Raw genomic sequence first — 12812 nt, 5'->3', positions numbered from 1 at the left:
CACAGGGGTCGAGGCACAGCTGGTCTCCCCACCTGGGCGGCACCTGCCCTGTCTCGCCCATCACTTACCCTGATTAGCACCAGCAGTTAACATGGACGCAGCTGCGTGGCCAGGAGCCGGAGCCCCGGCTGGTGAGGGCCACTGACCCACACGGCCCCGACGATGTGCCGGCCGAGAGGCTTCCAGCTTCGCTTCGTCCTCGCATCAGCCCCGTGGGGAGGCTGGAGGGGGTCAGCGGGCCGGGCAGAGCGAGATGGGCGGGTCAGCGCCAGCAGCCGCCAGTCTGCGTCCGGTCCGGGGGGGGGGGGCTGGAGCCGAGGCTCCCTCTGTCCCCCTGGACCTTCACACCGGCCCTGTGAGATGGGTCTGTTCTTCCCCGGGGGAAACTGAGGCACAGGGCGAGGTGGCCCGAGTCACCCATCTGCTGAACCGGCTTTGGCTCCGGGCCTGGTGCTCTGTGCCCTCACTGTGCTGCTTCAGGGCAGGGCCCTTACCTGGCACACGGTCACTGCCGTCTGTTAGGGGTGCCCAGCCCTGGTTCACAGCCCCCCCGCCCCCACCACACTCGTTCCTTGGGCGGTACTTAGCACAGCTGCGACAACACAGTGTGTCTTCTAGTGGCCTCAGGTTGTGCCCCCACCCCCCGCCCCGGCTGCCTGTGAGCTCCGAGGGCAGGGACCAGGGCGCATCTCTGCAGCAGGCCTGGCACAGGCGGGCCTCGGGAGATGCTGGGTCAAAACAGTGAATCCTTTTATTCAAAAGGATGCGTGTGGCCACAGGTCTTGTGTCCCTCCAGACCCCACATGTGTCTGTTTCTAGGGTGAGCGGCTGGGCCCTGGTGGCTCGGGGGAACCCCCCACCCCACCACCCTGGAAACCCCAGGCCCTTTAGGAGCCCCAGCAGGAGAGGAAGTCCCGGCCCTCACCACCTCCCCCTGTGTGCTGTGTGCCCCCACTCAGAGAAGACCCTGTGCCCAGAGTCTGAAGACCCCGGGGGCCTGGACCAGCCACAAGCCTCCCATCCCCCCCCCCCCCAAACTGCTGGCCCACCTGCCACTCCCCGACTGACTGGCTTTTTTCTCTCTCTCTCTTGCAGCCAACAGCTCCCTGCTAGGAGGTGGCGGTGGTAAGTGCTTCCTGGCCTGGAAGGGGCGGGGGAGGGACACTTGAGGGTTGAGAGGGACTGGGATATGGAATCGGGGGGGGGGGGGGGGGGGCTGCAGGTGTGATGGGAAAAACCCAGCCCTTAGGCTTCAGCCTCTGCACCTGTGAGGGCAAAATGATTGTTTCTGCTCTACTTTATAACCTCGGAGGGTGGCCCCGCACCTAGGACAAGGCCTCACAGGGTCAGGGAGGGCTCTGCCAACCGCGAAGCCCCCCCCACCCCCGCCAGAAAGATTCATGCGTTTGCCATGGTTCACCAGCTGAACCGGGTGGGCCAGAGGTTGGAGGTCACGGTGGGCCCAGCCTCCAGGGCTACAGGCTATATAGGTCAGCAGGTGCCACGGTGGGGGCAGTCCCTGTGCCCCCCCCCCCGAGGCCTGCCTCCCCTGGCCAGCGCTGCCCAGGCGGGCCACTCCAGCCCCTCGCCCCCGGCCCCTCGCTCCCCCGCTGGCTGGACTGCCCGCTGTCTACACGGGCAGCAGCATGATTGGTGAGCTGGGGGGCAGGGGTTAATGCGCCGTCGGATAAATCCCGGGGGCCGTGTTTACGGCAGCAGTGGCGGGGCCCGGGCCAGGTTTTAAAAGGGGGGAAAATAAAAGGGGCAGCGAAGGTCAGGAATAAATAAGAACAAAGCTAAGAGCTGTCGGTGACCGGCCAGGATGCAGGACGGGTGTGTGTAGGGGGGGGCGGGGGGGGGTCTGTTTGTGGCCAGACAGATTTTCCCTCCCTCCCTCCCTCCCCCACTTCTCCTCCACTGTCCCTGTGGAGGTCACAGCTGTCCTGGAGGCCTCACAGAATGAGGGGCTTCGCTGGGGGCCTATCCAGGACCTTGTTCGGAAGCCCGTCCCTTTTGGAAAACTCGGGGGGCCGTAGCTGATTTGACACCTGCCGTTCAGACACCCCTCCTCTTCGTCTGTTTATTCATTGGCCAGTGATTGAGTACCTACTGTAGGCTGGGCCCCGAGCCGGGTGCTGGACCAGAGGGGCCTGGTCCGTGCCCTCCCAGAGCTCACGATACAGATGAAGGCACCCACCGTTACACAGGGTGGTCCGTGCGATGGGGGAGCAGGGCTCCTGGAAGGAGGTGGGGGCTACACTGGGACCCGAGGAATGGGTGGGAGCATCGGGAAGGGTGTCCTGGGCAGAGGGAACAGCACAGGCGGAGGCCAGGAGTGAGGGAGAACATGGGACATTGGGGGAGATCAAGATCGGAGCCGTCGCAGCCCAGCCAGGCGGAGGGGAGGCAGGAGGTGACACCGGAGCCTCACCGACCCCATGGGGAGCTGGATTTTTAGCCCTTCAGTTCTGGGAGGCTAAGGACCACCAAGAGGTGTGGGCCTCTTAAACCCCAAGTCAGGTCCATCACCCCTCTCCCGCCCAAAACTCTGCCAGGGCTCTCACCTGGCTCAGAGTCAAGGTCCACCAGGGGCCCCAGCCACCTGCCAGGCTCACTGCCACTGCCCAGCCCTCCCTCACTCAGCACCAGCCTCCCTGCTCGCTCCTGCCTCGGGCCTGTGTGCAGGCTGTTCCCTCCGCCTGGAACCCTCTTCCCCAGCCTGTGGCTGCCCCCTTCACCTCTCGCAAGGTTTCCGTGCCCCCCACCTTGTCAGGGAGGCCCACCCTGACCCCTAGGTGAAACTACAGCTGTCTGTCCCCACCCCGGCCTGTATCCCCCCTCTCCCTTCACCTCACCCTGCTCTTCTGTTTGTCACTTGTATATTAGGGCCATTGTCTACCGTCTGTCTCCCCGCTGAGAACAAAGCTCGAGGGGGCACCACTGTGTCTCCAGCAACTAGAACCGGGTCTGGCGCGTATAGTAGGTGCTCAATTAAATGGTCGGTGAATGAATGAATGAACTATAAAAAGGCAGGGACAGCCTCATGTGTTAAGCGGAGGGCTTGCTGAGGAAGGCAGCGGGGGGCCTTCGAGGCTTTAGGCAGGGCAGGGAGTGGCTGGTAGGTGGCCTGCTGACCTCATTCTGGGGGTCAAAGGGCACCTGTTCTGGCTAGATGGAGTGGGGAGGCATACTGGGGGTCCTCCAGCTGCCCTTCTTGCAGCATTGTGGGGGAGAGGAGGCTGGAGCAGGCCCCAAGCGCTGCCTGACTGACGCAGAGATGGATGGGGTGGGCCAGGACCCGGGAGGAAGTGAGCCCCGAGTCCAGCCTTTTAACGCCAGCTGAGATTTATGGAGCCGCCGTGAGTGTTCGCTGGGGCTGTCACTCTGCTAATGTGATTGGAACAAGGTGGAGGTGGCAGGGAGGGGACCGTGGGAGGGGCGAGGTTGGGGCTGGGAGGGGCCTGGGGCCTGCCTGGGGCTGGGATGGGGACGCGATGTCTCCCGCCCTCCTGCCTGCCACCTGTGAGCTCTACTGCCCGCCAGCCCACCCAGCCTCAACCCCCCGGAACTGCCCGGGTGGGAGCCACAAGCACGAGTCGTCTGGGGCTCGGCAGCCCAGGTCCCCCCCGGCTCTGCCCAGACCCACCTCTGTCTTCCCATGGCATCAGCGGAAGTTTCTCCCTCTTCTCCTGAGTCCAGCCCCGCGGGGATTCAGTCCTCTACCCACTCCCTACGTTCCTATGACCACCCGTTTACCTGCCCGCATCCATCTACCCCCCCACCTCTCCATCTATTCCCTCTGCCCATCCATCTACCCTCCATTCATCCATCTACCCCTCTACCCACCCATTTACTCCTATCCATCCATCCGTCCATCCATCCATCCATCCGTCCATCCACCCTCCCATCCATCCACCTCCTCTACCCATCCATCTACCCTCCATTCATCCATCTACCCCTCTACTCACCCATTTACTCCTATCCATCCATCCGTCCATCCATCCGTCCATCCATCCATCCATCCACCCTCCCATCCATCCGTCCATCCACCCTCCCATCCATCCCCTCCTCTACCCAGCCATCTACCCTCCATCCATCTACCCCTCTACTCACCCATTTACTCCTATCCATCCATCCGTCCATCCATCCATCCATCCATCCGTCCATCCACCCTCCCATCCATCCCCTCCTCTACCCATCCATCTACCCCTCTACTCACCCATTTACTCCTATCCATCCATCCGTCCATCCAGCCTCCCATCCATCCGTCCATCCACCCTCCCATCCATCCCCTCCTCTACCCATCCATCTACCCTTCATTCATCCATCCATCTATCCCCTCTACCCAGCCATCTAACACCATCCCCCCACCCATCTACCCCCCCATCTACTCCCTCCACCCATCCACCTTCCTTCCCCATTCATCCATTTACCTCCCACCCATCTACCCCCTCCACTCATCCATCCTTCCCCCGTCCAGCTATCCATCTACCCCCCCCATCCACCTGCCCCCCATCCACCCATCTGTCTACCCCCTTCACCCATCCATCTACCCCTCACCTACCGATCCACCTGCCCCCCATCCATCCATGCAGGCATCAGTCACGGTAGGCCTGCCTTGGCCACTGTGTTTAAATTGTGCCGAGGCCCCAGCCCACTGTGCTGACCCTGTCACCCTGCTCTGTGGCTTTTTCCATAGCACTGATCCCTTTTAACGTCCGTGTATTTTATGTTTGTTCTTAAGGCTTGTCTCCCCACTAGAGTGCACTCTCCTCAGGGATGGTGTTCTAGGGGTTTCTAAGCCAGTTTAGGGGGCGGGTAGTTGCACCCTCTGTATGCCAGGCCCTGCCCTGAGCTGGCACACAGGTCCAACAGCCCTGCACTGGGGTGGGTGGGGGAGGCACCTGATAAATTGGGGGGAGGGGTTCTGGGGCAGCTCTGGCTCAGAAGGAGGCCCTCCAAAGGGGGCCCGGGCTTGGCCGGCAGGGCTTTGGTATAGTGAGCCCAGTTTTCGCATGTGGGGTGCTTATGGGTGGGAGGGGACCGCAGCCCCTCAGGAGCAGGGAAGGGAGTCTGTGAACACCTCCACCCTCAGCAAGAGCCCCAGGGGCTGCTGGGGCCAAAAGGACTTAACCCAAAGAGTCCAGGACTCTTGGGCCTGGTTCATTGTGGGGCTGGGTCCCCACCAGGCCCCGAGGCCAAGGTGGCTCGTTCTGGCAACACAGTGAGTCTTGGGGAAGCCCCCTAACTCCCCCCCCCCCACACACACACCCATTCCTTCCCAGGGCTCTGAGTGTGGGTGGCGGTGGGGACTCGGGCCTCGGGCCTCGGCCCCGCCCTCAGAGAGACCCAGTTTGGTAGAAGGCTTCCTGGCAGAGGGGGCCTCTGACTCAAGCCCTGAAGGATGAGTAGGAGTTGGACAGGCTGAGAGGGATAGAGAGGCCCAGCAGGTGGGGGGCCCCGGGTCCGAAGTGGGGAAAGACTGGACGGGCTGGGACAGCCTCCCGGCCTCCCAGCCAGACCCGGAGACCCGGAGACCCGCCAGGCCCACTCCCGCTGGCCCGCCTCCCTCCTGGAGAGACTTTTACTGGCTCCATAAAAATGTTTTTCAAACCTGAACACCCTCCTATTGTATGGTAAGAAGGGAGGCGGGCCCTAAATCAGGATGGGAATCGACAGGGCCCTGACGCGCGTCTCTCCTGTTTATTAGGACTGAAATGTTTACTCGGCGATAAGGAGCCGGCTTTCTCGCGGAGATTTGTGCGTTCTTTTTCAATTACCCCTCGTCTTTCTCTGCCACTTTTGCACTAAAGGGATAATAAATGTATCGGAGCGTTTCAATTATTCATCTAAATCATGACTGCGCCTGCCATGGCCAAGCTTTAGTGACAGATTAATTCAGGGCCTCCTCTGCTCACGCGGCCGCCATCTCTGCTCCGGCCTGGCCAGCTCCCCAAAGGGCCGGCCTGCGGGGCGGGGCGGGCTGGGGTCAGGCAGGGCTCCCGCCCTGTCCCCTCCACACGCCCTGTCCCCTCCACACGCGCTCACTGCCAAGGACACTCCCTCCCTCCTGGAGGTCAGCGGCCCAGCCACACACTCCGGACCGCAGGAGCCAGCTCCTACCCCTGGGGGTGCGGCCGTCCTGCCCTCCTGCCCGCTGGGCCCTGCGCAGCCCCTGCTCCCCACGGCTCAGCGTGTGTGTCTCCCACACCCCCGGGGCCCAGACGTCCCCTGCCCGAGGAAGCCAGGGTGGCGCAGCTTCTGCCACAGCCCTCTCCGGGCACAGGGCCTTTGCACCTGCTGCTCCTGTGCCTACGGGCTCCTCCGCCCCCTCACCACCACCTTCCCCGCCTAGTTACCCCGATGTCAGGGCAGGCCCCCCGGCCACCGCCCCTACTGCTCCACGTACTGAGGGCTTGCCGCCTTCTGGCGCTGTCCTGGCTGCTGGGACCCGGCAGACGCTGCCCCCCTCGTGGGCCGGCGTTCTGTCACCCCTGGCCATCAGACTCCCATTCGTGTGGTTGTTTAAGCACCAGCTGCCTCCCGATCAGACCACCCTCCTGAGGGACACGCGCAGGGTGTCTGTCTGTCCAGCTCCTGGCCAAAGCGAGGTGCTCGCTTGTGGACCAGTTGTGCCCCGGGGCCCCTTCTCCCCGTGCGCGCGCGTTCGCACCCCTGCCCTGGCCCACCGCCGTGGCCCCTGGGCTTGAGCTGAACCCAGCACCCGGGGCCCGCCCTCTCCTCTCCACACACATCCGTGGCCCTGGTGAGGGGTGTGGGGCCCTCTTTCCTCTCTCCTTCTCTCTCCCTCTCTCCGTCTCTCACTTTCCCTCCTTCTATCTGTCTCTCTCCGCCTCTATCTCTGCCTCCGTCTCTCTCTGCCTCCGCCTCTCTCTCTCTCCGCCTCTTTCTCTATCTCTCCCTCCCTGTCTTTGTCTCTGTCTCTGCATCTGAGTCTCTGTCTCTGCCTCTGTGTCTCTGCCTTGGTCTCTGACTCTGTCCCTCTCTGTCTCTGCCTCTCTGTGTTTGTCTCTATCGCTCCCTCTCTGCCTCTATCTCTGTTCCTCTTTATCTCTGTGTCTCTCCGTCTCTGCCTCTGTCTCTCCCTCTCTGTGTCTCTGGCTTCTGTCTCTTTGTCTCTGAATCTCTGTCTCTGTCTCTCCCTGTCTTCTGTCTCTCTGTCTCTGCCTCTCCCTCTCTGTGACTCTGTCTCTGTCTCTCCCTATGTCTCTGCCTCTGTCTCTGGCTTCTGTCTCTTTGTCTCTGAATCTCTGTCTCTGTCTCTCCCTGTCTTCTGTCTCTCTGTCTCTGCCTCTCCCTCTCTGTGACTCTGTCTCTGTCTCTCCCTATGTCTCTGCCTCTGTCTCTGTCTCTGGCTTCTGTCTCTTTGTCTCTGAATCTCTGTCTCTGTCCTCAGTTGCTCGCTTGCTCTGCCTGCTCCGTCTCTCCCAGCCGCACAGTGTCTCTTGCCCACTCCCCATGTCTCTCTTCCATGCACCTGCTCTCCATTTCTGGTCCTCTCTCGCTCCCTCCTTCTCCTCGTTCTCTCCCTGCTCTCGCGGGCTCCCCTTTGCTCAGAGCCCAGCTGGCCTGGGGGATTAGCAAGGCCCCGGAGCGGAGCATCGGGGCCTCGACTTCCGCCCCGTAGCTGCCCAGGGCCACAGCCGAGGCACGGCGGACACAGGGGGCAGACGGCGTGGCCTCCGTGGCCCTCCCTGGACCGGGCCGGCCTCAGAGGAAGCAGGGGCCCCAAGGGCCGAGCACCCTGTGCCCAGACTTGTCTGGGGTCCCACCGCGTACCAGGCTGGAGTGGCGGGGCGCAGGCTGTGGTGCGGGGGGGAGGCCCTGACCTGAGCTGAGCAGACAGGGCGGGAGCGTTGGATGGGGAACAGCCAAGGGCCCTCCCGCACCCCACGCGCAGCCAGAGCCCGTCCCAGACCCCCCGACCCTGCTCCGATTTCCCGCTGGGATGGAATCAGTTCTAGCTTCTTCCACCAATCCTGCACATGCAGCCCTCTCTTCCCCCCCAAACCTCCCTCCCCAGCCCTGGACTCTGCCGGCGCCCTCCTCCCCCAGCTTCCCAAAGCCAGGCTTTCTATCGCTGGGGCTCTGCTCAGAGGCCACGTCTTCAGAGGTGCCTTCCCAAAGGCGGAACAGGGCCCGCCTGTGCCCATCTCCTTCCCCTCTTATCCAGCTTCATTTCCTCCCATTTCCGGGCTCATGGTGATGCAGAGCCACCCCCCTCCCTGCACAGAGCCTTCCCCCCCACCCACCGCAGTGCCCTTCCCCCAGTTGATGGGTGGGAGAGACCAGAGGCCAGTCGTCTAAGGTGGAGGCTGGAGGGAACCCCAGCCGTGCTTGGGGTGGGGCATTTTATTTCATGGACTCATGGGAGCCATGGAGGTTTTATGAGCGAGGGAGTGACGAGTCCTTCCCAAGAAAGGGCCCCAGGCCTCCCGGCCGTCACCAGATGGTGACGGTGATGGGCTGATGGTGGTGGTGGTGTGGACGTCAGCCAGCTACACTGAGCTCCCACGGCCGCGGATGCCAGGCCTCGCGTAGAGCCTCTCTCTGAGGGATCCCGAGACCCTCACCACAGCGCTATGGGGCGTGCCATTAATATCTCCAGATGAGGAAACTGAGTCACCGAGTCCCCGGAGCGAACCGTGCTCCCCGCCCCCGGCGCAGGCCCTCCCTGGTAGGAGGGACAAGGGGACTCAGGCCCCCCGCAGGGATGCTAGCGGAGGCCCAGCAGGCCTGTGGGGCCCGCACCCCACCCCCAGCGGGCAAGATGTCGCCCAGCCCCTGCCAGCAGCTGCCATGGGGATTTTCAATAACGGGAGTGATTTTTGCATGATGAATGAGGCGCTGCCGCTGTGTACATAATGAGGGCCTAATGTTTTCAAATCCCCATTTAAGGAGTTGATCTCACCCCGTAATGAATTTCACGTCACAGACCGGAGCTGCTGTCCATCCCTCTTCTCCCTGGGGTGCCCACCCGCCTTGGCACCGCGAGGGTGGGGTCTGCCTCCTCCCCCCACGGGCCCAGCCCAAACCGGTCACAGAGCTCGTGGCTGCCCTGGGTTTGTCGATTGAATGAGCGACCGGGAGGGTGTGGGCGGAAGCCGAAGGTGGTTCCGGCGGAAAGGGGGCACCACGTGGCGTTGTGGCTTCTCAGGCTCTGCGGGGCGGCTCCGCGGGGCCTGGGACGAGGCCGGAGACCAGAGGTGATGAGTGTGGCATGGACGGAGGGAGCGGGGGGCTCAAGGCCCCGGGGTGGGTCCTTCTTCCAGGCTCTACGGCCGAGCTCGTCCTCCACGGGGTTCGGGGCTTGCAGGCGAACCGGCAGCTTGGACATTTGCCCCTGCCCCAGCTGGTGCCCTCTCAGGGACTCAGTTTCCTCATGCGCCCCCACCAGCCCTGGCATTCGGTATCTCTGTGCAGGCGGCTGGGACCTGGGAGGCAGCTGCATGTAGCACCGGGGTCGCCGGACTGGTGGCTTCTCCTCAGGCCCTGGGACCTGCCCGGTCAGATGTCCGGGTGGGGAGTGGTCCCCAGGGCCCAGGCCAGGTGCCTTCCTGCCCTCCCCTGGCCCCCTCTGGCCTCAGCCCACACCCCTGCAGTCCCAGCCCACCCTGCCAGGGGCTTTCTGGGTGCCACCTCCACCCTGCAGCGTGTCAGTCCCTCAGGGCCCTCAGGCCCTGACAGGCAGAGTAGCCTTCCGCCTACAGAGGCGGGGGGCGGGCCTCGGTCTCCCCATCTGAAACAGGTGACACAGGTGACAGAGTGATAAAGTGCAGGGCACCTTGGTGCAGTCCCTCACTGAACGAAGGCTCATGCCAAGTGGGGAGGGAGGTGCTGTTACAGACCTTGTAGAGATGAGGAAACTGAGGCACGGCACGGAGAGGTGAAGTGACTTGCCCAAAGCCACCAGCAGGCTTGTAGGCAGGATTTCTGGGACAAGAAATCCCAGGAGGGGGCACCCAGGAGGCCAGGCCCACGGGGCAGCGGAGGGGCAGGGGGGTGGGGGAGGGGAGCCGGCCCTGGGCCTGTCAGGGTCTCTTGCCCTCTGGCAGGGACACGGCCGCTGCCCTGTCCCCCAGGCCCCGGGCATCCTCATGTTCCTGTAAATAATTAATTAGCCCCTGCTTGCTTGTTTGTTTAGCATGAGGAATGCTCCCCCACTGAGACGCATTTATTGCTGAATAAATTTAAATATCTAATCTTCCCTTCATGAATATTACAGCACCCCAAATAGCCGCCAACAGATCCTAAGCGCCTTGGCAAATGGCCCCCACAGGAGCCTGCCTGCCGCCCGCCTCTGCTGGCTCCAGCCCCTGCCCTCCACCCTGGCCCTCCTGACCCCCGACCTCCGGGGAAGGGGCTGGGTGCGAGCTGAGGCCCCCGGCCCCCACCCCGTGCCTGTGTGGAGGCCACGCTGGGGGCAGGAGGGCAGCGCCAGCCGGGCTTACCTGGGGGAACAGCCTGGGACGGGGTGGAAGGACAGGGCTGTGGCAGACGGAGGACAGACAGGGCCCCCAGGTGACGGCAGCATCTGAGGAGCCCAGGCAGGAGACGGAAGGGGTCAGAGAGGCAGGTGGATGGCAGGGAGGGTCTCCAGGGCAGCCTTGCCAGACAGAGGTAGCTGGTGGTCAGCTGCATGGGGGTGGCTGAACAGTCACGCGAGATGAGGGACCCCAGGTCACTCAGCAACCAGGGTCCCCGAAGTCCCTCTTTTGGGGGAGGGGGTAACGGGAGCCCCGCTGCAGTGAAGAGGGGAGTCCGGACCTCGAGTTTGGAGTTTGGATGAGGAGGGAAGGGGAGGGGGGCCAGCCAGGGTGAGAGGGAAGGCTTGGAAGGGAAGAGAGAGAGAGAGAGAGAAGGCTTTTATGGTCCTAGAGGAAGAAGAGCAGTCCAGCTGTGTGACCCTGGGCAAGTCTCATCCTCTCTGTGCCTCAATTTCTCCTTCTATAAGGGAGGAAAAATAGTGGGACCTCCTAGGGTGGCTGTAAGGACCAGCAAAGAGGGGTGTGTGTGCACCGCTCAGGCTCAGGTCCCAGCAGGTGTTCCAGAAGAGGCTGCAACTCAGGGAGGGGGGGGGGGGCACAGGGACTGAGGGAGAAGGCAGAGAAGCCCTTAGGACAGTCTTGTGGGGAAGGCTTGGTTCCGGACCTGGCAGAGAGACCTGGAAGGAAGCACCTCCCCGCCCCGCCATGGGTCAGTTTTCCCAGGAGGGACCCCAGGTCTTCTGCTGACTCGGAACAGGGGTTGAGTTGGAGGCTTGAGATTTGTTTGCATGTGGCCAAAGGTCCCAGAGAGGGGATCGAGGGTCCACTGGTATGAAACGGGGTCACCACCCTCCCGCCAGGCAGCCCCAGGCTCAGGTGGAGGGCGGGAGGAGGGACACCTCCCTCCGATGAGACCCCAGGAAGCCGCCTCCTGCAGCCTCCAGGGTTCAGCTTAGCCCAACGTAAGAGCCAGGACAGGGCCGAGGAAGCAGAGCCTGGGGGCGGGGAAGGGGGGTGGCTGCGGTTCACATGGGGGGGGCAGGGAAGGCGTGACCCCCTGGGCCTGTGGGTGAGGACCGCAGGCTGAGGGTCCCCTCTGGCACAACTATGGTGTGTAGACGGGGAGGGGGCAGGTGGGAGGGGCCCCGTCGGTGCTCTGGCTTGTTGGGGAGAGGATGGGGCAGGGGGGAGGCCCAGGGCCTGCCCCTCATCTCTGCCCTGGGGAAACTGATCCCCTAGGCACTTGCATGGCAGTCACCTGGCCCAGCCCGAGGCTTCTGCCAGCCCCGAGTGCCCCCTCCCCCTCATGCCCCCAGGTCAGCCCCATAGGCCTGACTGCAGGCCTGTCCACCTCTGCAGGAAACATTAAGTCCCTGAAACACAGATCTTACTGTGTTTCTGCACTTGGGCACAGCCTCCGCAGCAGGCCAAGGTCGCCTGCAGGGAGGACGGCAGGCAGCCAGGGGCCAAGTGGCACCATTAGGGCAGGGCGGGAGGCCCCCAGGAGAGCCGGCCCAGACCCATTCCCGTGCTTACCCCCGTAGGCCCCGAACACCCTGACACCCGCCTGGACAGCCGCCTTCCCTGTGTCCCCACATGGAGCACGTTCTCATACTATGCCACCGTCCTAACGACAGCCAACACCCATCCACCTTCACCCACGCCAGGCCCTGGCTTCAGCACCTTACGGAAATTAACTCGCTTAATCCTTCCAAGAGCCCTAGGAGGTGGAGCCCATGTTACAGATGGGGTAGTTGGGGTCCAGAGAAGCTAAGTGATAGGCTCCAGGCCACACATATCTGTGACTGACAGAGCTGGGCCTGGAACCCCGGGCCGCCCAGCTCCACAGCCCCTGCCCTCGTACACGCTGCTGGGTGGTCAGCTGGCATCTCACCCAGGACGGACACACTGCACGCGGACGCGGTGTGACCCTCCAGGCTGCGCGGCCCCTGAGCGCCGCCTGGACAGGGAACTCAGCGGCCCCGCCTTGGGTCCCCCGCTCCGCCCTCCCCTGGGCCACCGTTGCCCTTACCCCTCCTTGCGGGAGGGAGAGGTCCTCCCAGGGCTCCCGACTCCTCTACCCCATTCCCCCCCACCCCGGGGTGCTCTGGGAAATCGCCTGGTGCCAGCTCTAAGTGAAGTCACAAAATTAGGTTTAATTGGGCCCCACAGGGCACAAAAGAGAAGAAAGAGGGGGGTGGTCCAGCTGGTGTCCCTGGACCTCTGCCAAGACTTTGGGGGTGGGGTGGATGGGATGAGGGAGGAAGGGCCTCGGTGTGCGCATCTGCAAAATGGAGAAATGAG

General features: G+C 63.2%; 1 protein-coding gene across 1 annotated transcript in view; it reads left to right on the top strand.

Moving 5' to 3' along the window:
* The window catches only part of MACROD1 (mono-ADP ribosylhydrolase 1), a 142472-nt gene that overhangs the window by 126587 nt on the left and 3073 nt on the right, over nucleotides 1-12812 (top strand). The window contains 1 exon segment of the mRNA XM_043581512.1: nucleotides 1096-1125. Within this exon segment, the coding sequence (XP_043437447.1) occupies nucleotides 1096-1125 (30 nt within the window).

This window comes from Prionailurus bengalensis, chromosome D1 (genome assembly GCF_016509475.1).
Source record: "Prionailurus bengalensis isolate Pbe53 chromosome D1, Fcat_Pben_1.1_paternal_pri, whole genome shotgun sequence".
NCBI classification, from domain to species: Eukaryota; Metazoa; Chordata; class Mammalia; order Carnivora; family Felidae; genus Prionailurus; species Prionailurus bengalensis.
This window is presented reverse-complemented; position numbering and strand designations above follow the sequence as displayed.